The sequence below is a fragment of the Corvus moneduloides genome, chromosome 5, assembly GCF_009650955.1.
Source record: "Corvus moneduloides isolate bCorMon1 chromosome 5, bCorMon1.pri, whole genome shotgun sequence".
NCBI lineage: Eukaryota > Metazoa > Chordata > Aves > Passeriformes > Corvidae > Corvus > Corvus moneduloides.
Genome location: NC_045480.1, coordinates 18,699,955 through 18,727,669, shown reverse-complemented (window position 1 = coordinate 18,727,669; position 27,715 = coordinate 18,699,955). Strand labels below are relative to the sequence as shown.

The window sequence follows — 27,715 nt, the reverse complement described above, 5'->3', positions numbered from 1 at the left end:
CCTTATATTTTTCTTCTCTGCATGCAGTGCATCCATCCTTCTGAAGTGGGTCTATGCCTTTGAGGAACAGGCTGATGTCTAAGGGAAAACATAAAGTTTGGGTTAACTCGATGAGACCTTTTACACTACCCCAGGAGCAAGACTTGCTGGATTTCTCTCTTTTAGCACATGCCTCACTCTCATCACGTTGTTCAAGGGCAGTGCCTGCACTAGTACTGTACCATCCCTCTCCTCCATGACCTCCCATGCTGGTTGCAGGTTCAATCAGACGTGCTTAGAGAAAAGCTGCAGCCAAGGGAAAGACCATAAGATACCCTGGCAGCAAGCTTCTTACCAGGTAACCCAATATACCTGCCATCTGACTCACCATGAGATCTTACACACAGCCATCCTCCCTCCATGTGACCCCAGCAAGCCCCTGACAGTCTGCTTAGGCAGATACTCAGTATGCAACTCTATTTCCTGTAAGGCACACAAACCTCCTTCTCAAAGGACTTCTGGGTTTTGTAGATTCTAAGCAGAAACAGGACTATCAGCATGTCTATCTAGGCCCAGGCATGAAAGTTCAGAGAGGAGTTATTGTCACACCACAACAGAGAATGATGAACCATCTTCTTCAGCAAGCAGAGCTCAATATTGTCTTCCGGAAGCACAGGTGCAACCTTCTGTTTTGAGGAGCTATGACCCTAGTTACCCAGGAAATTCTGTGAGAATAAACTGGCCACAGCAGGGAATAGACTGTTAAGGAGGAGAAGGAACAGCATCCCCACTGAGGTTCATTCAACTCAGCTGATAACTACATTTAAATATATAATTTCTATAGCAGACAGGGAAAGAAAACATTGGCAGTAGATCTAGACCTGCTGGTAAGCCAAGTGATGGGTTGTATATGAAATTTCAGAAAGTACATGCACTACTCTGAAGATCAGCACAAAAGCTTTGCTTAGCCTCCTCCCAGAAGTGTATTTTAGGATGAGTTATTTGCCTTAAGGGTATGGTCAAATGTTTCAGAAATCGCTGGAGTCCAAACTCTATAATGTAAAAACCAATGGACAACAGTGCCTTGGTGCAAATGCTTGCACAGCCTCACAATTACATTGTAAGCTGGCATCCAGTATTTCTAGATGACATCCCTAGAGGTCACAAAAATGGCCAAGAGATTTTTCAGCTGAAGCATGTAATATCTAACACCTCAGTCATTTAGGGACTGAGGTAAAAGAAATACTGTCAGTGTCCAGAAGTGTCTGCAAGGAAAGTCCACTGAAGGCAGGTCCTGAGCTCTCCGAGTTCTCTGAGCATCATGAGCCTGCTGAGAGATCCCCTGCAGGCACACAACTCATTGGCATACTTGCACTAGACATCAGGGGAACCAAACAGCTGACAGCTAAGGTGTCACCTGGGACAGTGCACAGAAATGGGGACTACAGGCAGTGCCCACAGCTGCTTGCAGTGCAAGTCGGTTTCCTGAAGAGCAGGTGTTTTGGGAGTCCTGTATCAAAGTTCACCTGACTTCCTCAGTAATTCCTCATCTGCGTGGGACAAGTAGCACAGCTTAAGAGTACTTCAATTCTTCAGCCTATATAACACTGAGTAATGGGAGAAAGGCCAGTATTTACACCTCAGAAAACAGGTGCCAACTCTGCCTGGGCTTGTGAATTCATGCACAACTCTCCCTGTGCGAAGACCCACCTAAGAAATACAACTCCTAACAGCTCAGGGTTCCTCTGTCCTGAGAGGATGTACAACATTTAGCTCCCCCAAGCTTCAACCCTGTTGTGCTGGGAGGAGCCCTGAGAGCAGCCGGTCATGTGGAAGGTGCAAGAAAAGGAGCCATCACAGACAGCTGTGAAAGAGGTAACCCTGCTGAAGGAAGACACTGAGAGAATGCTGGCCCATTTTTAATAAGCACAGAGTAGTACTGCTCTCAAAAGCAGCCTCCACAGCAGACAAGAGTAAGATTTCATTAATTCTCTAGTCCCTCATGGCAGACACCTTCAACAGACCAAGTTCTGGCTTATTAGGCTAGGAAAACCCACTTTGTTCCCTATGCAAACCAGATTTAGACATCTGACTTATATAATGGGCCCAAAGTTTATTATGTCAATCCAAACTGATAAGTAATCCCAAAACTAGCAAAAGCAAATGCTTGGCAAGAGCTTTGAATATAAACCAGGCTCTAATTGAAAGCTATGACCATGACTGCAAATAAACCATTTATTCTTTCTTTTACTGTTGCTATCAATGTACATGAGACAATCCTTATCCCACAACTTCCCAATTTCTGCCCCTTTATCAGTGTTCAGAAACAATCCTCAATTGTTATTTGCATTGCACTAGATAGATTGAGGACCCTTTTTTTTCCTTTTTGTAAAACAAGGTGAATGAAACATCCTTGTTCCTGGTTGTGAATAATTCTATAATGAATTATGTTAGTTACATACAGTACCTTTGAGAGGGGAAAACATAGCACTGTTCTCTGAAGGAATTTTCTTGGTTACATAACAGAACTAAACATCATTTGTCTTACCTTTTAACTTTTTCCTGGGAAGAAAGTCTGTATTCTTCAGCTGTGAACTTAGGTTACTGCTTTTTTTCAGGAGTTTTGTTTCATTTTTTTTGTTTCATAATAAGAAAAATGCACAAGAAGGATACAAAGACAGGGTTCTCTAGAGACTGAGCCACATATTTTATATCAAAAGAAAATTTGTTTCACTGGAATATAAGCAGCACAGAAAATGCTAAATGAGAAGTTTCACTCTACATCTAGACACTTAGGAATAGGCAATTATCCAGCTGGCTAGTCCCTGTTTTGGGGGTTCTTCTGGAGTGCAGGGGTAACTATATCTTTAGCCGCAGACATACTAAAATTCAAGTTAAAAGAAATAGGCAAAAATAGTATATCACTTCTGACTACTACCACAAGCATTAAAAATATTCTTAAACATGCCACTCACCAGGAAATAAACATCAGAAGGAACTGGAAATCACTGCTTTGTCACCACTCAGCTCTGACACTGTTGCTTTTGACCTCCTTGCAGAAGTCCAGCAGCACCTTTCCAAGCACCACCTGCACCAGGGCACACTGTAATGTCCCACAGGATCAGCCAGCTCACTTTGACATAAAACTAGGCATAGGTGCTAGAATCAGCCCAGAGGCCAAGTCCCAGCTGGCACATCTAAAATGATTTCCAACCCAAGGGAAATGAGAGAGGAGTGTTTGAAAAGACCTTGTGTGTAGAGACTTTCCAAATGTTAGTAGCCCTCCTTTAGAGAAACAGAAATACTGACTAGGCTGAAGACCAACAGATGGTGTGGACTGTTGGAGGTGTACTGGAGGGATGATTCTCTCCTTGTTGTGGACTGGGCTGGGCTGGGCTGAGCAGTCCCCATTCCTTTGCTGGTGAGTTTGCACAAACATGACTGTGGCTCTTGTTTTGCTGGGTGGAAAGAGATGTGACTACCACTCATGCCCCACTGCATGGTTGCCTTCCCACTGCTAAAGCCCTCCTGTCAGTGAGGCTTCAAAATGGAGTATGGCTGACCAGTTCACCCAGAAATAGCTCCTCACTTCCCCTCTTCAAATACCTCTTCAAAAGTCTGTCCCATTCATACTCTCACTAGGAGAGCACTCCTTCATCTGTAGTGGGGAAAGCAAATAGAACTCTCTAGATTTTCTTTGATTTGAATGAGAGTGTTCATTGAACAGGCCCTGCTCAGGTAAAGACTGAGAGTTCACCATGACCTTCCACTTCCTTAAAAATACTGCAGGCTGAATAGAGCCTCCTGGCAAGACAGATGAAGCCGGTCACTGGCATGTATATCTCAGTGTTGGTACCCTCAAGAGAGAACAGAGACTTATTCTAGCACTCATTTATTATGTCATCTAGTAAGTAACACACAGCAAAGGGACAAACGTGAACCCTTGAATCCCTGTAAGGATGTTTTTTCTCTAGGGCAGGCATGTTAAGTCCAGAGATATCAATACCATAGTGCCTGGTATAATTGAATGAGCTTTGTACCAACACACATGATGATACTACCACCTACACTTCAGACAAGTAGGTACTGATTCTGCAGTGCTCCCAGAGGTGATCTTGTGTACTGACTTATCTAAACTTGAGGAACTAGCTTCAAGACAGCACATAATCCTGAGACACCCTCACACCATATAATCCTTAGCACCTTGATCTGACTCCGGAGTTACCCTGCTTTGAGCAGGGAATTGGATTAGATGACCTCCAAGTGCCATTTACAGTGTACAGTCTGTGATTTCCTGATACCACTGCTTTTGAGACAGAACATTGTGAAGAAGCAATGGAAAGACCTCAGATTTGAGACGGAGGGTTCAATTACAATGAACATAATTCTGGCAAAGACTCTTGATGGCCCTTGTGATCAATGAAATGCAAACACAGTGGAAAAACACTGGATAGATGCCTAAAATTCAGAGCAGACTAGTGGGCTTATGCTTTCACTTTGATGCAAGGATATCCTTTCCTGTGCATAATTCCTCTTCAGAAACTCCCTGTCACTTCCCACAACAGCAAATATACAGAACAACATTCTGCTAAACATAGTATTTCCCCAGATGCCCAGAATCTGCAAATATAAGTGTATATATTCCTTATTTTATATGAAGTATCACTGTGATGTTTTCCACAATGATACAAAATGGTAAAGTCATTAGAATGATGAGGAAGACTTTTAACATAACAGCTAGCATTCAGCACAGAAATATTCATATGAAGCTGTCCATAAACAATACACACTTAGAATACTCAGATCATTTTAAGGGCTGTCCCCTGCTGTGTTTCAGGAAGAGAAGTTTAATGGTAACACGACAGTCAACACATTAACTAACACTAGAAAACAGAGAGTACAAGTCCTCTGTCCATCCAGGTAAAATTAGCAAAGCAGAGATAAATATTATCATACCTCTTGTATACAGCAGTTTCATAACTTCATAAGCTTTTCATACACAAAGGAGGCTATTCACCCAGAACACAGTGTTGAAAATGTCAGAAGTTATTTTCAGATAGTTGGGATCTGAAAGCCTTGCTTGGGATCTATTTCAGGACAGAGTGAAGAAGATTGCTATACTATAAGTAGAAACTATAATTTTTTCCGTGATTTCCTCAATCTCAAAAATCACAGAGGAGACAAAATTGCTGAATCCTTAAAGAATTAAGTGGTTGAAGGCTCCTCTCTGTTGTAGATACTTGCCCCAAGAGCCATGGTTCTAAGCAAGGCAGTCCTAAATGTCTCTTTGGAATTAAACTGTTTTTGTGGTTATACATTTCTGTACTACGAGCAGAACAGTTAACATGGACACTTCTGGTACTGGCACTGTCTGCCAGCAAACATAAGCAGGAAAAATAATCTAGAAGATGAGAAACTTCACATAGGTTTAGGGCTAGAATTAGAACCTAGTTGTGGAGATTCATGGTAGTTTCAACAGAGTTGCATGCAAACTTATTTTATCTTGGAAGACAGAAAATAACAGGAACAAAATACTTTTTGCTCTTTTGGGACTTAGAGATGATCAGAACTTTAGCTAGACCATGCCATCACAGGAAGATTCCTGAAAAAGGGTGGGCAAAGTGACTGACAGTAAATAGGGCATGAAATGGGATAAAGTAAGACATCTTTAAAGTTTCTAGGATCCAACAGGGCATACAGATCACAATCCAAGTAGTTCCCAAAGGATGTGACAGTTCACAAATGAATCACAAAGTGCCATCAGCATCATTCAACTGAAACTGGTGACACAATTGAAAAATTGCATTTTTACCTTTATGTGTATCTCTTCTGTGATTACAAAGGATTGAAGTGAAGGGAAACTTCTTATGTTCTTCAAAATAGTCATTATCTGGTTGTCATGCCTGCCTTGTCAGGAGCCTTTCTAAGCAATAGGCACCCAATGACCTGTGGAAACCAGAACTGCGTGTGAACGCTTTTGCATCCCCTAAATAATTTTTCTAATGAATGCAGATGTGACAATTCACTTAATCACATTTTGTCAATTGGGCTTGCTCACTGCCTTTCCTCTTCTCCAAGTCTGATAAGTGATGGTTTTTCTGACTAAAAAAATCCATCCTTGTGTTCTTGTACTGTTAACGGCAATTTTCTATTAGGAAGCCTGGTTCTTACGAGTCAATAATCAGCAGCAAAAGACAGGATGATTATAAACTCCTTAGCTTTTGAAATAAACTGATAGCAGCAAACATCTCTCCTTCCTGCCTGGACTGGAGAGGCAGGTCACTCTCCGATGTTTAGGTACTTCTAACAGAAATGGTTAATTTTATGTGCATCATGATGCATCCAGACAGAATGTCCAGGTACTTCTTTGGAAAACACCTGTCTACTTGTTCTACTTTCTGGAAAAATACAAGAATCATAGCAAACTGTGACATAAAGAAAAGTGGGGACAGTGAAAGGTCCCAAAGCAGAGTATTAATTGTACTACTTAATCAGGTAACAAGCTTGTCAACCTGACAGAAATTCAAGGGATATATTCCCTTTGGACATTAGCAAAGCATTTGGAATTATTTCACATGGGAAACAATTAGTAGCTGCAAGAACTGTAAGCCAAGCATGAAAGTAGCTAAAAGCAGAAATGACAAATGGGAAGTCATTGGCCTGGATGGATTTTACTGGTGGCATTCCTCAAAAGACTGTCTCAAGACAAATTTAATGTAATTGTTTGGCACGAAAACCGAAGTATACTAATGATCTTTTCTGATTAAACAACTTGAGAGGCAATGTCAGAGCAAAAGAATAGCTGGAATGGTAGCTATGGGACAAAATTTAACTGCTAAGTGCAATAAGGAATAACAAGTTTTTCCAATGAACCAAAAATTTGTCAACTGAAAGCAACCAGGAGGAATTCTGAGACATATTGGTAGGATTGCCAGACTTTATGGGAATGTGTCCCTCAGATCCTCACAGTTCCTTACAGGCTCCTTCATTTAGTGGTGCTGCTGGCATTGTTGCTTTGATCCAAAAGCACAGAGAGGTAGGCAGGCAGGCAGCAGAGGCCACAAAAACACACAACCCATGCTAAAAACGTACAGAAAATGCAAGGAGTAAAAATGTCCCAAAGGTTCTGATGTGGCACATGGCATTTTGGATTGAACTATAAGCAATTCTTTGTTATATGGAACATCCAGCAAGCCCATGTTAGCCACTCACAGGATAACTCTAAGAATCAGAGGAAGACAGAAGCAGACAGTGACGATTCTAAGATTAGCTGCTTTCCAGGCTTCAGAGGACTCCTAATGATGCTGTTCAGCCAGAAATGGCACAAATTACAGTTCTTGTATGAACCTTTCTCATATCTGTAGATGTGAGGAGTTATGGACCTAGAGATGGCCTGCCACAATCACTGGCACCTGAAAATTCATATATAATAAGTAAGGGAGCAAATACTTCTGGTTAATATCCATAGTGGTTTCTCTTCATTCAGAGTTTCAGAGTGGAAGAATACATTCCTAAACTGAGTCTGAGCCATCCACTTGTGGATCACTGAGAACTCCTCCTACAGGAATTTCTGAAGCAATGGGAACACCTTCCTCCCCTACCTTGACTGGCATTGCTGATACTCACCTTTCTGAATTATGGGAAGAAGTTGATAGGAGGAACGTTTCCCTGTGACCTGGGCCCTGAAAGACACTTTTCAGCACGAGGTCCTTTCCAGCACAAATTATTCTGTGATGTTTGGCCTCTTAAGGTAGGCTAGAGCAAAGGACAGCTATGTAATTCCTCCTTAGATGCTCTCTTCTCATGATAACCTTTGTCTTGCCTAGGTACTTTCTTTAGGAAGGTTTGCTTCCAATCTGCTGGGGAGGAAACAGAAAAGAGGTCAAGAGGTATCCCAATTTGCTCTGCGAGCTGCAAAGCCTATAAAGGCTGTATTCCAATGGATTTATGTCCTATGTCCCTCATGCTCCCATTCAACTGACCAGTATGCTGTCTCCTCTTCATATCCAGCACTTCACTTCCAAGTGTTCCTCCAGGGCTACAGCAGTAACACTCTTCCCAGCAGTATCTCAAGTTCTATCTCGCCTCCTTTCACTGTGCCCCAGCCTCCTCTGCTCAGTGCCTGTAGCTCTCTTAGAAGGCTTTTGGTTACTTTTTTGGCATGCCAAGGTCAAAAGGGAGGACCTATTGTTACAGAAAATAAGGGAAATAGCAACTCAAAATATTGAAAATTGCTGAGTCTCACAAAATTGCTGAGGCACCTGGCCATCAACAAAAGCTGATCACTTTTCTGCTTTTTTGTACAGCTGTACAAAACATTCATGTTGGGTTGGATTTCAACTTACTCAAATTTGCAGATCTTCTAAAAAATATTCGTATTGTGAAAAACAGATGAGTTTTCTGTTTGCCTCCCAAAATATAAAATTTCCGTTCTCAGAACATAGTATTTCAGCAGTAAAAATATCTGGGAAATTTCATTGTTATTTTCTTTTGGAAAAGATTCTTCAAAACATTTTAAATTCTTGAAACCAAAATACCTGATTCTCACACAAATTCAGACCAATTCTTCCTAACCTTGAGGAAAACTTCTCAGACAAGAAAAAAAAGTTTTCTAGAGCATCAAGAAACCCCACACTACTTTATTTACCTTCAATTGCAAAGAAGGGGAGCACTACTTATGGCTATTTTACAGATGGAACTGAAGCTCAAAGGCTGAATTACTTACCGGCTGCCAGACAAAAGCGTGGTGGAATGTGGAACTGACTACAACAGTCCTGTTTTCCAAGACAGTATCTTAAACACTGCACCATTTTTCTTGCAAGGCCCACACAGTCTGCACTATGAAGAAAGAGACCTCGGATCACAGGGTGCTAAGGTTTGACCTGAACTTTGTGTTTTGCACTCACCTGTTGTACACTGTCCACCTAGAAACAGTATATATTCCACAGCACTTTCTCAGAAGCTGGAGAATAATTTCTTTCCACTAGCAAACATACTTTTTGGGTTGTGTGGCACAACAGAAAAAGCCAATACAGCTTTTCATTTACTGCTGTGTCTGCATGTTAACATGAAGGTCAGTAGGAGTGTACATAGTACAGAGAAAATGAGTAGTTAATTATTGCTAGACTGCAAGAAGGGAAAATACATGCTTTAATTTGGTTTCGAAAAGAGCAAATCATGAGAACAACTTCTTCTTCTGGACTGTTTTTTTGTAGGAGGGCATATATAAAGTAAAATCCACGATAACTGGAGACTCTTTGATGTGCTTTGAGTATCACAGATAAGAAAATCCCCCCTCATCATTTGGAATAATCTCAGTAAATAAATACAATATTCACCAAGAAAAATCCCACTTGATTTTTCAAAATCCTGTGGGATTTCTTTTGCTGAATATTATATTCATTTATCAAGATTGTTCCTTCTCACACGTGTATAATCTGGCAATTTGCCCATATCTTTTGCCATATTTACTCCTTCTCAAGTGTTTGTACTTGAGGGTTTCATTGCATCATCAACAGTCTGCAATGCTTCAAAACTAAGCTGTGTTTAGACCAAAATGCCAGAATTGCTCTTTATGGAACAAGTTTTAATAATTTCAAAACATCAGCATATAACAGGCCTAAACTTAGTACAACCAGTTTCTGTTGGGATCCCAAACCACTGTTTAAAACTTTTCTTCAGTCCTTCAAGGGCTAAAGGTATATTTGCTGTTCACTATATAAGGTATATTTACTTCAGTCCAGCTATAGTAAGTAAGCAAAATGCATTCATAGAACAGATATTTTAAAATATTCTAAGAAGGCATTTTTATCAAAACAATCAGAACAACTTGACCAAAACCAGCAAATTTAGTTGCTCTGCAGAACACAGGCCTAGTCCCTCCCAATCACCAAATTAATAGTAGTTGAAGGTTATGAAAGTAGCAAAGAGCTCTTACTTCCAGAGCAAGGTAAGAATTCTGGAGAGCACAATTCACTACACTGAACTTCACCTGTCACTGGGTAGCTGGAAGAAGAGGCTTATGTCAAGCATCCACGAGCAGAACAAAGCAGTGTCTCAAAGCCAGCGGCAGGACTAGGACTTACCACATGAGATCAGCCAAGTCTCCAGGCAGCTGGCGCACGCCAGAGCAATCAGAAAATTTCAGTGTAAATTCTGGATAATTATTGCAGTACATTCCTTATTGACTTTACAGTTTTACCCAGACAGATAGCAAAAATTTGAAAAAGACATTCACCATCCTAATGCTTTAAAGACATGATCGATCGGCCCATTTTATTAGGTGGAACACGAGTGGGAAGTGATGCTCATTAATACCAAGGTACACCATTTTTAGAGTTTAGATTCACTTCATAACACTCAGCTGATATGAACTGCTGCAAATTCTGTACAAATTGGCAATTACAAAACTTACCAAGCTTTTCTGCACCATAAGAGATTAGTGATCATGACCAACAGACATGTATAGTTCTATAAATACTAAGTAACTGAGTTCAGGAACTCATGTTTTGCAACATTTAAGTAATATGAAGGCAAAAGGCTCAGCACCTGCCACCCGCAGCCACTGTTCAGAAGTCATCTTAACTTTTTATTGGCAAGATCCAGACCCAGCAAATTGCTCAACTTCACAAAGTAAACGAGTAGCAGAGATTGTCTTATCTCTTAACCCCAAACTAAGTAATTTCACATTCTCTGTCACATCATTTACCTTGATGGTTCCACACTACCATGATGTATATTTTTAAAGCATTTGTGTCACCAAGTGACAGAAGCTGCATAATTGAGCAATTCCCACATTCTCCTAAAAGTCTTCATTTTGCAGCTTGTCAGTTACAGATGGAGTTATCTGCATTTCAGCATTGTTTTATTTTCACTGAGGAGGAATTTCAGATGAAAAAACTTTGTTGAAATGGTCTGAGGCACTATGTTTTGTTCAAGAAAACAAAAAAGCAAGGCTCCCTCATTTTTTCAGTCTCACTGAAGAAAGGTTTAAATGATAAAAACCTCTTCATTTTTCAGCTCTATTCTTCTTTCTGCAGCAAACTCTGAATTACCTTTGTGACAATGTTGCTCTGTTCTCTGTAGTGAAACTTCAAACTGAAAGAGGGTAGGTTTAGATGAGATATGAGGAAGAAATTCTTCACTGTGAAGGGTGATGAAGCACTGGAACAGATAGTTCCAAGAAGCTGTGGATCCCCCATCCCTGGAAGTGTTCTAAGCCAACCTGGATGGAGCCCTGAACAGCCTGGTCTAGTGGAAGATGTCCCAGCTCATGGCAGCAGGGCTGGAACTAGATCATCTTTAAGGTGCCTTCCAACCCAAACCAATCTGTGATCCCTACACGGAATGAATACCCTCACTCTGGCTCCAACCACCATGCAAAATGACCCGAGAACTCAAAGGATTCAAACATGACCACATTTTCCCAGAAAGCAAACAGAAAATATTCTGATGCTTAGAGTGATAACAGAAGACTAAATAAAAAGTAACTCAGAGGAGGAAAGGTGTGTCTCAGTGGGAGAGTAGTGACAAAGACAGGTAGAAATGGAACAGCAAGTAGCAGAATGGCAGTTTGGAAAATAACACTGAAAACATGGAGTCTTTCATCTGTTGTCCCAATAAACTGTGTGATGTCCAAAAAATAACAAACATCTGCTAACGTTAGGAATAACACTCTCTGCGCATACATTTTTCAAAACATACAGGATCCTGCAGTGGTCTTTAAAATGTTTTATGTCATAATGCTACTTACTTAACGACATTAATTTTCTCCAAGTTGAGTCTGTTTTGCCTGCAAAAGTAACTGGTAGGCAATCTCCTTGTGCTTATCCAGACACATGAGCTTTGTCATTCTGTTTACTCCCCCAGCCCTGTGGAGGAGCAGGAGTAAGAAGAATGGCCAGGGGGGACACCTGGCAGGTGCCCAAGATACCTTCCATACACAGTTGCAAAACAATGAAAAAAAGTACACATTCATTTAAAAATTTTAATGTACAAATTTACACTCACCATGTTGTAACTTTCAAACTAGGGAGGAAATTACAGCAGTCTGCATGATTTATTCTATTCATTATTACAAGTGCCTACAGATTAGAAAAAAATCCTTTTTCCTTTTCTCAAGGAAATAAATATTTCATGTCTATACTCTAGAATCATTCAGTTCTCTAACAGTCTGTGAGCTATGCACCAGCATTCTCTCTTAAAACTAGCACGTTTTTATCTCTTGGGATTCCAACCAGTTGCCTTTGTTGCTCCTCATGCGCCCCCACAGCATATTCAGAATTCTCCTCCAGCGACACCCAAAGACACACTTCAGCGAAGGAAGAAGCAGCTGAAGATGTCCATCTTCAGTTTTGCAATACACCCAGCCGCCAACATTATTTTCTTCCAAATGGATCCGACCACACTTTTAACCCTACAAATCAAATATGAGAATACCAGCAGTTGATAATTAGACTGTTGGAGAAAAAAAAAAACAAGAGGTCTGCTATTCCAGCATTGTGTATTAAGCAATGAAAGAAGCCAACAATTTCTGCACTGAATTCGCAACTCTGCTTAAACTTGCAAAGATATATAGAAAGACAACCTCATGTTGATCTTAAGCTTCAGATAATGGAAAAATCTATCACAGTCATAGGTAAGGTGTTCTGATATTGTTGGATCAATCCTTTAGAACTGCACCTTACACTTAAATTTGTCTAGCTTTCATTTTCAACTAATGGATCTCATAACTTATCAGCAGCTAAATTCAAATTAAAAAGTTATACTGAGGAGAACTGGTCATCAAGTACGTGCATCTTGGATAAATGAGCCAGTCCAATCCTCTTGAACATTCAGTAAAAAAGACAGGTTTACCAGATCTCTATTATACAGTACCCTTCCAATACTTCCCTTCAGCATTTTACCACTTCCCTAAAAGGCACTAATGATCTAACCAATACGTGTTGTAAGATCATGGTTTTAATCCTATTTGATTTTCCCCCGCTGCTGATGTGAGGCTTTTTCAAAAAAAAAAAATACACTACCCTTTAACATATTCAGATATTACCTGTTTCATCAAGACAGGCACTCTCACATCTTTAATCAAGAAGTGCCAACCTTGCATAATGAACAGCCATTCCATTTACCATTATGAAAAAATGAACTATCAAGAATAGTCTGCCATACTTGAATTTTACTGCCCTTGTATGCTTTTCTAAGGCTTCCACTAGCAACAGCAAGGATCCAAAAGCTATTAGCATTGCATTCCAAATTTTCCTTGATGTGTAGTGGATTTCTGCATGGCCCATCCATCCGTCAGGCTGGAAGGCACTGCCAAAGTGCTGGTGAACTGTGTTTCAGCAGAATTCAGTATTCCACAAAACTTTACAGCTACAGCTCAACCTATCCATAGTTCTTGTTTGCTCTGAGCTGGTTCAGAAGTGGAAACTGGCATCTATTTAAGAAAGTGTGAAGGCAACAGAAACTCTGCAATTTATTTGGCCAGTTAAGTCAATTTGAGTGTCACTAAACCCATAATTTTTTAGTGAGGAATTAGCCTGAAAAATAATTTAATGGCAAGTTTATTAAATATGTTTTCTCTGAATGTATTCTTCACTGTATTATTTAAATCCATATAAATATTCAGGCGTTACTTCAAGATGGTCTTTAAGACCATCAATGCAAACACATAAATCAAGTGTACCTGCAGGCTGAATATCCTCTTGAACAATACCAGCTCGGTTTATTGACTGTTCTTTCTCTGGAAAACACAAAAGAAAGGATACTACTGAAAAAAAGAAAATACCAGATATCTTGAATGCTCCCAATAAAAGAATCTTAAAAATTTTATTAATTCTAGATGCTACACCATAAATTCTGTTGGGTATCTACCTACACAATGCAAATGTAGTATTCCTACTTCACTAAGAAACTAATAGCTAGTATGTTTTGAGAGACTACATACAATAAGATAAGAATCTTAAAACAATGCCTACTGTTTAATAAAAGATGCCAAAACACCTTTCATGATCCCAACACTTAATGAATTACTTCTAGAAGCTATGATTCATATGCTCAACATGAAACTAGTCAAAAGTTTTTTTCCTTTGGACAATTCCCATTTTCAGGCCGTTGAAAGATCTTGTAAACAGATTTCATGACAGCACCTACAAAATTATTGCTTGTAAACTTTGTGAAATTCAGTATCTGAGGGATATTTCTCCATACATTGGGCCTGTTTCAGGCTTTTCTTTTTTCTCTGAAAGACTCAACCACTTTCAAGAAGAGAAATGGAGAAAATGATACTATTTTCCCTTACTAAATGCCCCTCCTTTTCTTACATACTTCACCACCACAGTGGTACTTTGAAGCAGGAAGTCAAAGTTCAGGTGAATTAACCTTTTGCCCACACCACTGAACTTCTGAGGCCTTTAAGAACCTGCAGGGTGCGTATTCTCAGAGGAAGCTCAGAACTAAGCTCACCTTAAAACTTAAATTTTTCATTATCCTATCCCACTGGGAATGCACTGGCACTACATGTTATCAGGCTGTCTAGGTACAAGCCTAATGCTACTGGAGCCTAGCAGGAATATCACAGTAATTGACTCTCTTGCAAGGGGACAGGCACTAGAGGCCGATCCACCTTCTCCAGTTCCGTTCACTGAGCATGGTAATTCCATTTCATCTTTTTTAGGAGACAAAATCTCAAGGAACTGTCTAATTTCAAAGGAAAAGGTACAAAACCCAGAAGGGGAGAACAGAATAGATTAGGGCAAGGAATGAGACTTCCTGTAGGATATGAAGGAAAAAGATATTTAGTCTTAAGTGGAAACCTAGATTAGAAGAGAGGCAGGGACCAAAACAGGAACCAATCTGAGAGTTCTGAGGACACACTTGGGTCGAGCAGCAGGAGCTGTTAACTGGTCAGGCAGAGAAACCAGTGCAAAGAAGTAAGAGATGATAAAATATGCAGATAGGACACAGAACAGTCATTAGGGAGACTGATGTGGGGCCTGCAAACTACTGGGAATGCAGGTAAGTGAAAGAAAGGACAACAAGGAAGATTGAGTCTTGGTGAGAGGAGAGCCACCGCACAGGATTGGGAAGGAGCCAAGTCTCACAATTTAGAAAATCAGGAAATCTGTGAAAATGTCACAAACAGAAGTTGTCAAACCACTGTTTTAATTAATCCATGTGGAAAAGGTCTGTGCTGAAGGTCTCACAGTTCCACAAACATAGCATCATCCTTCAATAAAAACTTGGCTTTTAAGTTAAATTTTACTTCAGCTTTGATGCAAGGCCAAAGCCCCTCCAGTAAGATCAGTAAGTTTGTTATCCTTTTTTATTTTTCCTACCTAGAAATCTTCAGTTGTCTTGGCAGATTAACCACATGTATCTTCATGTGATCAACTTGCTTAGTTTCATACAAATTAAAGTGAGGGGGCGAGGCTGGTTGCACCAGAACTTTTTCCTCCATTTCCTTTAGCAGTATTTCACAGAAGTCGAGGAGTAACAGGTGCTCCCCTATGGAATACCTGCCTGGAGCCACGGGGGCTTTGCACCTGGATCTGCAGGTGCTCTCTAGGGCTTCCTGGATTGAGTCAATTGTGGGCTTTTGCAGCTTTTCCTGGCAGGTGTTTCTGGCAGGAAAGCGGGGTTTTCCTCAGGTGTCAGTCTGAGAGACTCTGCAGACTGAGATCAGCTCTAGCAAATCATCACAACTGGTTGCCAAGTTTTAAATCACATTTTCAACTGCAGCTGGAAAACAAAACTCAAACAGCTCATAGAATCATTGAATAGTCTGGGTTCGAAGGGACCTTTAAAGACCATCTAGTCCACCTCTCCTGCACTGAGCAGGGACTTCTTCAGCTAGATCAAGTTGCTCAGAGCCCTGTCCAACCTGACCTTGAATGTTTCCAGGGATGGGACACCCACCACTCCTCTGGGCAACCTGTTCCAGTGGTTCACCACCATCATAACAAAAAAAAGTATTCATTCTGTCTACTCTGAATTTACCCCGTTTTAGTTTAAAATCATTACCCCTAGTCCTATTGCAACAGGCCCTACTAAAAAGTCTGCCCCAGCTTTCTTACAAGCTCTCTTCAAGTGTTCTACAAGGTCTTCTCGAAGCCTTCTCTTCTCCAGGCTAAAGAATCCCAACTATCTCAGCCTTTCTGCATAGGAGAGATGCTCCAGCTCTCTGATCTCAATTTCTTCAACTGCATCTCAATCCTCTAAGAAACCCTGACGGGTGTTCTAAATCACGTGCTGGCCAATAACTCGAAATAAGGGTACTGCGAGCTGTATCATTTCGGGTTTTCAGGTATCTCCTAGGCGAGCAGGAAAGCCCTCGGGAGTCACTCAGAAGCAGCAGCCCCAGCATTCCCCCAAGCCCGGGCACAGACTGCGCCACGGCCGGGCCCAGCCACGGCCCCCGCGCAGGGACTCACTGTATTCCTCCGGAAGCAGCAGCGGCCGGAAGTAAATGGGGTAAAAGGCGGCTCCCACCACGGCCACGAAGGCGCCGAAGATGCCGAGGGTGCGGGACAGCCCCGCCATCGCCCCGGCGGACACGGCGCGGGGCCTGCGGGCGCCTTCCGGAACACGCGGGAGCGGCGCGGGGCGGCCCGGCCCGGCGGGAGCAGCGCCCCCGCGCGGCCGGCGGGGCGCAGTGCGGGCACGGGCCCGGTGCCGCCGCGCTGTCAGGCCGGCCCGGGCAGCCCGAGATGATGCGCCCCAGGCCCGCCGCCCCGCCCTAAAGCGCCTCGCCCGACAGCGGGAACGGGAGCTAGCCCGGGTCGCGACTGCGCTGGTAGGGCAGCGCCGAGGCGGGAGGGCGGGGGCCGCCGCGGAGCCGCCAGGGCAGCGGGCGGGCGCGGCCCTGCGCGGGGATCCCTCCCGGGCGCGCCGCTCCCGGGACGCCGCCCGGCGCCTGCTGTACGGAGCTGCGAGGAACCTCCAAAGAGCAGCGCAGCACGGCCGGCGCTCCGCGTCTCCTGGCCCAGCCCCTCCGCACCTGCGGCGGCGGAGCGAGGCCCTGCCCGGCTCTGCCCTGCCCTGCCCGGGCGGCGGCCCCTCCTCCAGGAAGCCGGATCTGCCGCATCCTTGTCGCCGGGCCGGCCGCCCAGTCCCGGGCGCGCTGGGCACCGCCGCAGCAGCAGCATGTGGCCCCCGGCCGAGCCCCGCGGCCCCCCTCCGCTGCTCCTCGTCCTCCTCACGGTGAGTGCCGCCGGCCCCGCACCTGCCCCCGCGCCCCGGCCCAGCCCGGCGTCGCGGCAGGGGCCGGTCCGTGCGGGGCCGCGGGTCGTACGCGCAGGGCGGAGGGAGCCGGCGTCCGGCGGTGCGCGGAGGGGCTCGGTGCCGGGGCCGCCCCTCGGAGCCAGCCCCCGGCTGTCCGGCCTGGCCCCGCGCCCCCTCCCAGCCCCCAGGGTCACGCTGCCTTACCGAGCTGGGGGACGCCGAGTCGGCACATCGAAGTGTTAAGCCTTCTGCCCTGGGTAACGATAAATTTCTGGAGTGGATAGAATGGGGAGGCCTTTGACATCTGTTTACAGAATGCCGACTGCGCATAGTGCTGCACTGGCTTATGGAAATAGCCGCTTTTTAGGGGCACCTACTAAAACTACTTTTTCATCTTTTATACTGCTAAGCATAAGCTCTGGTCAAAGTCTTTGTATGCCTGTACTATGTTGGTGCTGATGGAAAGCAGCAAATCAATACCCCTTTTTGTCATGTCTTCACACATCTTAAAATGTAGCATGATGTGTTGGGCATTTGCAGGTGAAGGACTGTGGTTATCTTCAGGTTCTGTGCAAACAGGTGCAGGTTATGTGGAACTCGTGGAGGGTCCTGTTGAGATCAGCAAGTGAAAGAATACTTGCTCAATCATTTCTGTATTATTATGTGATTGAAAATGTTCAGATTCCTAATACTTGCTGTGTTTGCCTCCCAAATTGATTTTTATACCAAGATCTGATGGGATGACTTGGGCTAATTCATTCAGATTCGGCAGGATTTAAGAAAAGAAAAAAAAAACTTTTACAGCTTTAGTGGCTAAGTTGCCCCACACAACAAAGCCTTTATGTCTGCCTTGTTGAACTTTACATAGTTCATGGTAATATTTCGAATCAGCATAGCTGGCCTCTTTACTGTGCTCGGAAAGTTTTGTATTTAAGTCTCATAATCACTCTCAATGTGTAATTCTTTCATCCTTACTCTGTGTCAGAGGTGATGCACATTTAACTCTGCCCTATCTTACATAAGAAGAAGGGAAGAGGGTTCCTCACCAAGTAGGAGCATTTAAATGATAGACACTCCATGCACTGTGTAGAGGTAACCAAGTGGTAACAGAGACTCAGTCATGGTCTGAAAGTTTATGGTCTGCAGTCTCTGCCAGACCTCCATCACTGTGGGGTTGCTCAGGGTTCTTTGCTCCATCCTGTTTACTGGATGAGCCTCCTGAAGGGTTTGTTAGGTGGGATGGAACAGCAGACTCAAATATACTTCATGCATTTTGGCAGCACACACTTCAAGTAATACCCAGGGACCAAAGAATGCAAAGTAAGATCTCCTGTGGGGAGCCATTTAGCAGATCAGGCACTACAGGAAAGGCACTAGATCAGCAGAGCTGAAGCTAAACTTACGCATCAGCAGTCGTGGTGCATTGTGCTTAAGTGCTCTAGGAACATCATGGAAATTGTTCTGCAAATAACTGGCTTTGGGTTTCAGAGCTTACTGCTTTGGGATCCCCACCACAAAATTTCTGCCATTCACTGGAAATAAGATGAACGTATTCATGCACTGCTGGATATTTGTCAATGCACTGTGGCAGACCCAAACTGTCTTTGCTGGAGGCTAGTTCCCATCTCTCTGTATTGGATAACCACTGAGAAAATTGAGAGCTGGCTGTGTATGTTTTGACAGTAAGTGTGTGTGGTGTGGTAAGCACACAGTAGTACCCCTATGCTTTGCAGTATCTACCTGGTAGACTTTTATGTCTTGTGATACGCACATGGCATTGTGTTCATAGTATATTACCCTCTTCCTCATGGCACAGCCCCCATATCACAAAGATTAAGCTACTTACAAGCACTCTTTATTGTAAGATCAAGAAATATGAATTATAACCATCAAGTACAAGAGGTTTAGGATGATCTGTTACGGCTGCTATGGGCTTTTAATGCTTTTGGAAGTATTTAAACCAAAGAGTTATTACATTGGAAGTGTAAAAGAATAGTATTTTTTGTCAAGTCAGGCTCTGAAAGAGACTCAAATTAGTATTAAAATCAAGGCTCTCTCATCAACTTTTATCTCAATATTTGTGTATGTGTTTTATCCCAACATATGGTAGACACCATACTATGTGTTCCAATGGACACCAACCTCCTGTTGCTATTCATTTTTTAGCCCCTTCAGTTTGCATAGTTTTTACAATATCAAAAAATCACAGAATATTCTGAGTTGGAAGGGACCCACAAGTATCATCAAGTCCAACTCTTAAGTGAACGGCCCATAAAGGGATCAAACCCACAACCTTGGCATTATTAGCACCATGCTCTAACCAATATCCATTTTGTAGAGTGGGAAGTAAGGCAGAGAGGAAGGCTGTCACTCCGAGACTGCCTGTTGTAGAAAGCCAAAATACTGAGTTGCATAGTGTATTGTGTTTAGCATTTTTTAGTGTTTTGTTTGTTCAAGTTGTATATCTTGGTGCTTACATGTGTTTATCAGTGTTCAGCATCACTGCACATCTCGCTTGCAGTGTCTCTTGTCAGATTCAAGAAGATAAAGAGCATTTGGTTGCACTTACGGAAAGTGGTTCAAGTGACAAGTTCAGAAACCTAGGAACACTAAATAAATTCAGCGATCTAGAGCTACCCATCTGCTAGCAATGATATCTAGCTTTTTCATCTAAAAGTTCCCTCATTCAGTTACATCTTCCAATGTCTGCCCTTAATAAAGTCAAGGTCTTGAAGTAAATAACCCCTCTATGCATAGTTGTGTTCCACTAACAACCCTTGAGCTCTTTTGTGCCTCTAAGGAGGCAGGGAACGGAGGGAAAAATAACCTTTGATCACACAGTTAAATCCAAAATCCTCATCTGTATGAACAAGGAAGTAGTGTAGGACTTAGTTCTGACTTTTCCTAATATTAACACCTTCACAGGCCTTCCTGGCTTGATGTTTTTTCAGTGTAGCTCTCAAGGAGTGTCAACGTATTTTTAAGAAATAAAAAGAGTTTATCATTAGGCACTTGTACTGATCCCCATATTGGACTGTGGGCAAGTCCTCCAGGTGCACAATACACAGTTTCTATGATTAGTTGAATCATAATCATATGATTAGAAATGTATTAATGACTAGGCCAAACCTTTTAAATATTTTGAAAATCACAATGAAAAATCCATCAATCCAAGATAAGTATCCAAGACAAATTTTATTTTAATTTGTTTAAGCTTAGCGAATTTAAAAGTTACCCAAGACAGATCTCATTTTGGGCAACCTTAATGACCATCTTCCCTGGTAATCCTAAGTGACAATTCTGAATATTTTAGAGCAAGGGGCCTGGTGGAGCTGCTGTGCTGGTGGCTGGCCCTCAGAGCTGAGTAATCCCCAGTATCCTTGGCAGTGCATCAAGCTGGATGCTGACTGCAGGGCAGAAAGAAAAGAAGCTGTTTGAAGCCTTAGAGACAAGAACTTTAGCGTAGAGGATATTCCTGTTGTATGTCTAGGCACTCACTCTCAAACTATATATAGCATACATAGCTGTGGAGAGCTGCTCAGATTTCCAAGTCCATCTTCAGGATAGGAACATGTCAAAAATGAAACACTTCATGAATATTAATTCATTCTCAGCAAACCTCTGTTGTTGTTTTCTCCTTCCGGGACCTGCATGACAGGTAACAAAATTAGCTAACTTTTTAAGAAGGTACAGAAACATCAGGCTAGGATGGCAATCCTAGGAAACAATGATATGACGAATACATGCCAGTACCTTTCCGTGTACACTCCTTAGGCCTGATCCTAGGAACATGTGTAAATAGCATGACGTGTAAGTTGCTATCTTAGACCAGATTCCGCTTGCGTAAGGGCTGAAGGATACACCCTGTAAGTAAAATTTGTTTGTAGAAGTATGTGTAACTTGGAGAACTTGATGTAGGGAAGTTGTTACCATTAAAATCTTGATGGTGGCTCTCCAGTTATCCATGTCTGCTTGCTGTGTAAAAGAAACCTCATATTTTCAAGTTAAAAGTATGGTTTATAAACATGATTATGCAGTGTTCTGTTATTACTGTGAATATATAATCATATAAACTTAGATTCTTTGATTAACATGTTTGTGTTTGGGTTTTCTTCCAGAACTTTGTGATGTCCTTTGGAAAGGAGACATTACAGACAACAGCAGTTACTCCACAGTTTCAGAAAAATATGGATTATGTGGACTTTATCCATTTAAACATTTTAGAAAAGAAAGTTCTTAACAATTCTGAGGTTTCAGTTCAGTATTTATGTTCTAAGCCTTGTATTATCAGTTTGGAAGCAGTAGCTTCCTCCGAGTTCAGGACTGGTGTACCGGTGTATAGAAGGAGATGGAAGGATGAGAAGAACCTTTATGTTAGCAGAACTCGACAAGTACACTTGAAATTTCCAAGCATCATGGTTTACAGAGACGATTATATCATCAGAAACTCAATAATAGTGCACAGTGTGATACTGTACGCATGGATTAGTCACAAATCAGCTAGCAACTATGATGATGAGCAGAGTGAAGACTACCAGGCTGCGGTTGCCAAGAATTACACATTTTTAGAGGCAGTTCCACCTTTTGAACGGCCATATAAGGACCACAAAGTTTGTCTTCAGTGGGGTGCTGACTATTTGTGGATGCTCCAGGCGAATAGAATACCTCAGTGCCCTCACGAAAGTGGTAGGTGCACTTTTTTTCCTCACGGAAACTAATAACATCTCTGGTAAACTGTTAAAAAGTGCCTACTGGTAGTAAATAGTAAATGTTACATACAGTGGTTTACTTGGGAAGCGTTGTTGAACATGTAATCTCCGTAACTGTGAGGTTAGAGTTGCTGAAGCCATCCTGTTCTTCAGATTGTTTCTTCACAGCCAGCCTGGAGGTTGGTAGCAGGCTGGCCCTCTATTTTCTAAGCATATTCAAACAACTTTAGTCAAAACCCAGCAGTGTCAGTGGACATCATTCCTTTATCTTCAGAGAGAGTTGTTCAGTCCCTTGCTGCATTATTTCAGAGTCAGTTCTGCAGTTCATGCACACATAATTCTCGAACAAGTAGTCTTCTTCTGCTTAAGATGATGGCCTCACACTCAGAAACATATTTTCAGGTCTTTGTAGTGAACTAAACTTTATAGCACCATGTTTTTTTCCCCTAGAACCATTATGAACAAGCATTTTAGGAAAAAAAATAGTGGTTTTAAATAAAAAAGCATGTGTTGCCAACTGTATAGATTACTGAAACAACTTTGCTTTCTAAACTTTTTTTTCTGCCTATCTTTAGCTTTACACTTGCTGAGAATTCTTTTTGCCCTCAATGCATACTCAAAGCAGAACCTAAAAAGAAAGCCCATTTGTTCCTAAATTGTTCTCTCCTAGAAAATCCCATAATGGTATTTGTGTCATTTATTTTCGCTACATTTGCATATAAATGCTCTGAAGAAGAACAGGGAACATCTTGCTTCCCTTAGGGGCTTTCTAAAATACTTGTTGGAGACAGCTTGTGCTATCTGACAACACTGTGAAACATCTTATTGTCTGTGTTATCTATTTCTTAAATCAGTATAATAGACAATAGGAGGAAATAATATTCAAATTTTGTTTCTTAAAATAATATTGTAACAAATTGCTTAGGGTTTGGTTTATTTTGTTGTTTTCTTGGGGTTTTTTGTTTGGTTTTTGGGTTTCTCTAGGCAAGCTGATGATACATCATGGCCTTGAAGATTTTTCTCCTGTTTCTCAGGAGGGGCAGCTTCATCAGTTTTATTACAGGATTATCCATATCAGTTAAGAACAGAATTGGTATCTATGCATACGTATAATATAGAGAGGTGCAAGTGGAGAGCAAGTCCGAGAGATGTGGAGTAATGTCACTTAGGCTTGACCAAAGATAGGATGAGATTTAAATGAGTAACATAAATTAAGACTTCTTGTTTGCTAACTGGTTCTTTAAGTATCTTAGATTTAAATAAGTCTGCTCTTTCCCTGCTTCTAATTCCATCTGGAAACAGGCTCAATTTCACTTTTCATGGGTTATTTGGTCCAAGACTGTAATGTATTTAATAGCAGCAACTATTTAACTACAAGTGAACTTGTGTTTAAGGACTTATTGAAAGTTTGTATTAACTTTTAATCTGTTGTGTGATTTAAATGTTTGACTGTAGGAGTGTGATCTTATTAATTAGTTACCAATGCTTTCTGTCTGTCAGATAAAGAAAGATTGTATTTTGCAGATGGTGTCCAGCTTCTCGAATTTATATATGCTTCCAGTGGAGAAAAAACAGGAATTGTGAAGAAATTTGAACAGTTTGAAAACAGAGAACTTGAGACAGTCAGACAACATCAGATTGATTATCCCATGTAAGTATATGCAAGCAATTGAACGGGGCCGTATTTGGGTTTCGAAGGCTATAGAATGTACTTAAACTCTTGGACTATACCACAAATTAAAGGAATACTGCCTAGTTTGAGAAAAGGTGCCAAAGGAACCTAGTTAGCAGACCCTTCTGATTCCAGTTTTGGACAGGCTTAAGCTGAACCTCAGGAAGATACTTACAGTATGTGTTAGTGCAGTGCTGTGTAGGAGGTGTGACTGGTAGGTGTCACTGAATGGGTTAGGTACAGTTAGGAGGCTGTTAGCTGTATCCTGCGGTCATGATCAGACTGCTGCCTCATGACTAGCTAACCTGGGGTTTTCTGCATTACAGACAGATCTGCATTTCTAACATTGTTTGCAGACCAAGAGCAGAGTAGGATTTCTTGCAAGGGCAAGCGGCATGAACAGCTTTATCCCTATAAATTCACACTGTAGTGTATTTTGCAGCTGACAAGCCCTTAGTGATAGAATCCTCTGCCTAGATAAGTCTTCCAGTTTGAGCTCACTCCAATTCCTTCTACCACTGCTGTGTAAACTCTCCTGTTTAGACAGGAGTACAACTCCTTAGCCCCTGCACACTTTTCAGTTACAGAGAAATCACTCTCTTAAGGTCATCTTGCTCAACTCTGGTCCCCCTTCCCAAAACTGTCACAACTCTTCAGTCATATTTTGCAACTTGAGGGGAAAAGAGATATATAAATATACCTCCCTTCCACCAGATCCTCTTACCCTGGCAACATCATTACAGAAGTAAGAAATGATTGCAGGAACTGGAACTTGCCTGCTGGTTTGCATTTGGCCTGCGGCCACAAGAAGAGTGCCAAAGAAGACTTGCCAGAGAGCACAGGTTGCATGCAAATTACTAGCTCTCAAACCATAAATGAAGCCATAAGTACAGAGCAATTTTTAGCTCCTGGTCTCTTCAGGATGGGTCTGCTGCCCTTTGCTCTCCAACACAGTTGCATTCTGCTTCTGGCACTGAGGCACTCAAGCTCTTATTTAGAGTATATGGCATGAATTTATGCAGCTTTGTACCCATTCCACATAGTTCTTGCCTTCAGGTGATGTCTTCAGTGTGTGTCGTGGCTGTGTGACAGAACAGTGGTTCCCCACTCTACAAAAGGTCAACAGAAGCAGATGGATCTAGCTGAGGTGACTTGTTTGGCTCAATCAGGGAGTTGTAAAGAAAGAGCCCGAGATAGGTAACTGTCATTTGAGGTGGAGAGCCTTAGGGCAGGCTGGGACTGTAAGGGACTACTCACACTGTTTGGCATTCTGCAGCAATGGGGATACGAAATGAGTCAGCATTGTCCCAAACTCTGTCCCAAAAAATGTGTCCAGAACAAATACGGTCTCAGACTGGCAGTCAAGGATTGAATGGAGACTGAGGCAATTGAGTTTGCTGTATTGGCAGAGATGATAGATGAAAAGAACAATATATAAGCATGGATACATGAGCAGTATTTCTGGAAGCACAATGTTTGCCTGTAGGTCCTAACAATCAATATACAAGTGATTGTCATTTACAAACCTTTCTACCTCATCCATGTACCATCTCTGGAGAAAATAGTGTTATTAGCTATTTGAGGCATAGTTTCCATTAGGGAAAACTTAATCACCCTTGAATTTTTTTTTAAAGCAGGAAAGCAGGTGTTCGGCTTTCAGACCTACAGTGGTTTAGTTTAGGAAAAGATACAAGGTACTCATGCTAAGCAATTTCTTGAGAGAGAAGCAAGGCAAGCTGACCCAATTCTAAAATATTATAAACAAATATTGACCATTTTTATTGATTATAGAAATGCAAAAGGTCATTAAGTGTCTTTCTGAAGGTCACTAAGAAAAGTGAACTATTTCATCAGATATGATAATAATTATAATGCTTTGCTGAATTGTACATTGGAGGTACAATTTTCAAAGTCATTCAGCATTGACCTAACTGCTGTGGCAATGTTACAGGAATAAGTGATCAAATTTCTGTTAAGAGCATGGAAGCAGATTTAGTCTGGCACAGAGGAACTCCTTAAAATTAGAGACTGTGGTATAAATTCTGCTTTTAGTGCCTCAACCAGCTTTGAACGGAAATTTCTAAGTACATAGCACTTAGAACACTGTTGGTGTTTGTTTTTTTATTTTGCACTGTTCATAGTTTGCAGAGGCTCTGCCTTTATTTATCCTATGATACTTCTGTGACACCTATTCATACCTATCTGCACTGTCCAGAGATTGGATTCATTTTTAACTGCTTCTCCCAAGCACATTTTCACAGTTCTCTTTTAGTATAGAAGACACAGCTTATAGTTTTTACTGGCTTTGACAATCAAGGTGACAAGACCATGCATCTGGGGATTTGGTTCTGTAGTCTGTATGTGGGAGGTTGGCTCCAGTTTTTCTCGGTTGTGTTTTCAGTTCCTTGTTGATGTGGGATCTGGAAGCAGCTCTGACCCAGCATTCTGGAATTGATTCAGATAATGCTTCCTTACTCTCTTCTCCTGTTGTTACCACAAAAGTCTGCCGTTAGAGATCAAAGATCCAAGAGTCTTAAGTGTGGTTGTTCTGAGGGTTTTCAATGCAGAGGATTTTTTCTATTCTGAAGATTACATGTGTGAAACAGATTTGCTAAATTAAAGTGAAATGCATGCTTTTCAAATTATATAGAGAGATTTCTCATCAGGAGTGGATTTTTTGTTTGTTTTTGCTCATGCAGGTTCACCATTTCAATCTGGCTGTATCTACTCCATCACTGTGAAAAGGATCTGTGTGGTATACTCTATTTTATTGATTCAAAAGAAATGTATGGTACTCCTGCTGTATTTCTAAATGAGGAAGGTAAGGGATATTATTAATGGCTTTCAGAAGAGGTCTAATACAGTCTTTTTAGATCTGTGCCTAGGAATAACATTTATAAAAGTATGTTATCAGACCTATTTTGTGAAATTGATCCCTTGCAAAATGCATCTTTTTGACTATAATGTCTCAGTAGGAAAGTAGCTACTAAATTAACAGAAGACTGAGAAGTAGTTGCATAGCATCTAGTCTTGGCAAACTTCAGGAAATGCCTGCTTTGTCAGGAGAATAGCCTGAATCTTACACCCAGGAACATAAACTGAGATTAAACAGTCTGACCTGTTACCTCAATGAACAAGCTTTCTTGTTATTATTGAAGTGTTATTTTAAATTGATCTTAATTCCTATATACATACAACATAAAAAGTTTTGATAATTTGAAGTAACCTCAGAAAAAGCCCAAATCATTCAAGGTCTTGCCTGCATTGCAGTGTTCAAGAATCAGTCTGTTTCCCTGATCCAGAGGAAAGAGGTAGCACTGTCTTAGTCTCACAAAACTTGCAGTAGGGGGTCTATTCTTGTTAGAAGGCAGCTGGGAGCTGGCTGCCAGGCTCACAGAGGAAATAAGCATGCAGAGTTTTAAACGTGCACACCTGGCTTTCTCATCATACGTTTTTTTCATCCTTCCTTGCAAGTTTGACAACTGACCTCTTCCTCTCTGTTATTTTTGTCATTTTCGTTTTCTCTGTCATGTAGCCAATTTTGATAATTAATCTGTCCATTATAAACCAGATGCTTTTCTTTGAAGAACAAAAAAAATGGAAGTTATCAGCTTGACCTTAGATTTATTTGGCAAGGTTTTAGGGCCAGTTTTATTCTCAGTGTTAGGCTAGATTATCATAATAGCCTGTCCTGGTCTTAAAAGCTCAGACCATGAGTGTAGCTTTTGCAGGTCCAAGAAGTGGAGGGTAGAGTCATCTTGTACTTGATCATTGCAGTCACATGTCACCAGTTGAGTGCTGAGTGGATGCCACTGTTTACTGGTCCCTCGTGCTGTTTACTGCAAGTCATAACTGCTTTCTGGTGTTTGAGATCAACTGTGGCAGCCTCCCTGTTTGCCTTAGATTTAGTCTGTTTAACCCTCAGACAGTTGGTTTTCAGTCTGTGGTTTCATGTGGGAGCCTGAGCATCAGCATCTGAGATGTGTAACTGAAATACTGTGGAGCACTGTCTGTGGGACTCTCTGAGAGCTGGTGTATGGGTTGGTAAGTGCCCACATTTCTGTTGTTGGTGATGAAGGGGCTGAAAAGGACAGAATCACTGTGAAGAATGCATTAGTAAACCCATTCTTGCTGC

At 41.7% G+C, this 27,715-nt stretch overlaps 2 protein-coding genes and 1 long non-coding RNA gene across 13 annotated transcripts in view; 1 reads left to right on the top strand and 2 right to left on the bottom strand.

Annotated features, from left to right (window-relative positions):
* LOC116444786 overlaps positions 1 to 8,879 on the bottom strand; it is a 74,731-nt gene extending 65,852 nt beyond the window's left edge. For 8 of the 11 annotated variants that reach the window (XR_004240491.1, XR_004240490.1, XR_004240500.1 and 5 more), the window contains exons 1-4: positions 8,705 to 8,879; positions 7,962 to 8,163; positions 7,606 to 7,835; positions 5,792 to 5,925 (exon numbers count right to left, since the gene is read on the bottom strand). This is a non-coding gene — a long non-coding RNA (uncharacterized LOC116444786). Of the gene's footprint in view, positions 1 to 2,954; positions 3,083 to 5,791; positions 5,926 to 7,605; positions 7,839 to 7,961; positions 8,164 to 8,704 lie in introns of all 11 variants that reach the window. The other 3 variants (XR_004240492.1, XR_004240493.1, XR_004240499.1) reach the window with 3 other exon arrangements.
* A 3,066-nt stretch (positions 8,880 to 11,945) lies between these two features.
* On the bottom strand, positions 11,946 to 17,012 carry SMIM20 (small integral membrane protein 20). Its single transcript, XM_032110479.1, has 3 exons — positions 16,410 to 17,012; positions 13,664 to 13,720; positions 11,946 to 12,394 (listed from the first exon to the last, which is right to left on the bottom strand). Exons 1-3 carry the CDS (start codon positions 16,516 to 16,518, stop codon positions 12,357 to 12,359), a joined length of 204 nt encoding a protein of 67 aa, XP_031966370.1. The 5' UTR covers positions 16,519 to 17,012; the 3' UTR covers positions 11,946 to 12,356.
* Positions 17,013 to 17,019: 7 nt separating this feature from the next.
* SEL1L3 (SEL1L family member 3) overlaps positions 17,020 to 27,715 on the top strand; it is a 35,997-nt gene continuing 25,301 nt past the window's right edge. Inside the window, exons 1-4 of the mRNA XM_032110477.1 lie at positions 17,020 to 17,178; positions 21,318 to 21,885; positions 23,433 to 23,559; positions 26,280 to 26,401. Of these exons, the coding sequence (XP_031966368.1) occupies positions 17,122 to 17,178; positions 21,318 to 21,885; positions 23,433 to 23,559; positions 26,280 to 26,401 (874 nt within the window). The 5' untranslated portion in view covers positions 17,020 to 17,121. The remainder of the gene's footprint in view (positions 17,179 to 21,317; positions 21,886 to 23,432; positions 23,560 to 26,279; positions 26,402 to 27,715) is intronic.

What these genes read in the sequence shown, in the direction of transcription:
- SMIM20 (XM_032110479.1), bottom strand. Translation starts at nt 16,518, where the DNA reads ATGGCGGGGCTGTCCCGCACCCTCGGCATCTTCGGCGCCTTCGTGGCC. An exon ending in GCTGCTTCCGGAGGAATACA is followed by an intron (nt 13,721 to 16,409) that starts GTGAGTCCCTGC and finishes TGTGTTTTCCAG; the next exon opens with AGAAAGAACAGTCAATAAAC. An exon ending in AGAGGATATTCAGCCTGCAG is followed by an intron (nt 12,395 to 13,663) that starts GTACACTTGATT and finishes TTTGATTTGTAG; the next exon opens with GGTTAAAAGTGTGGTCGGAT.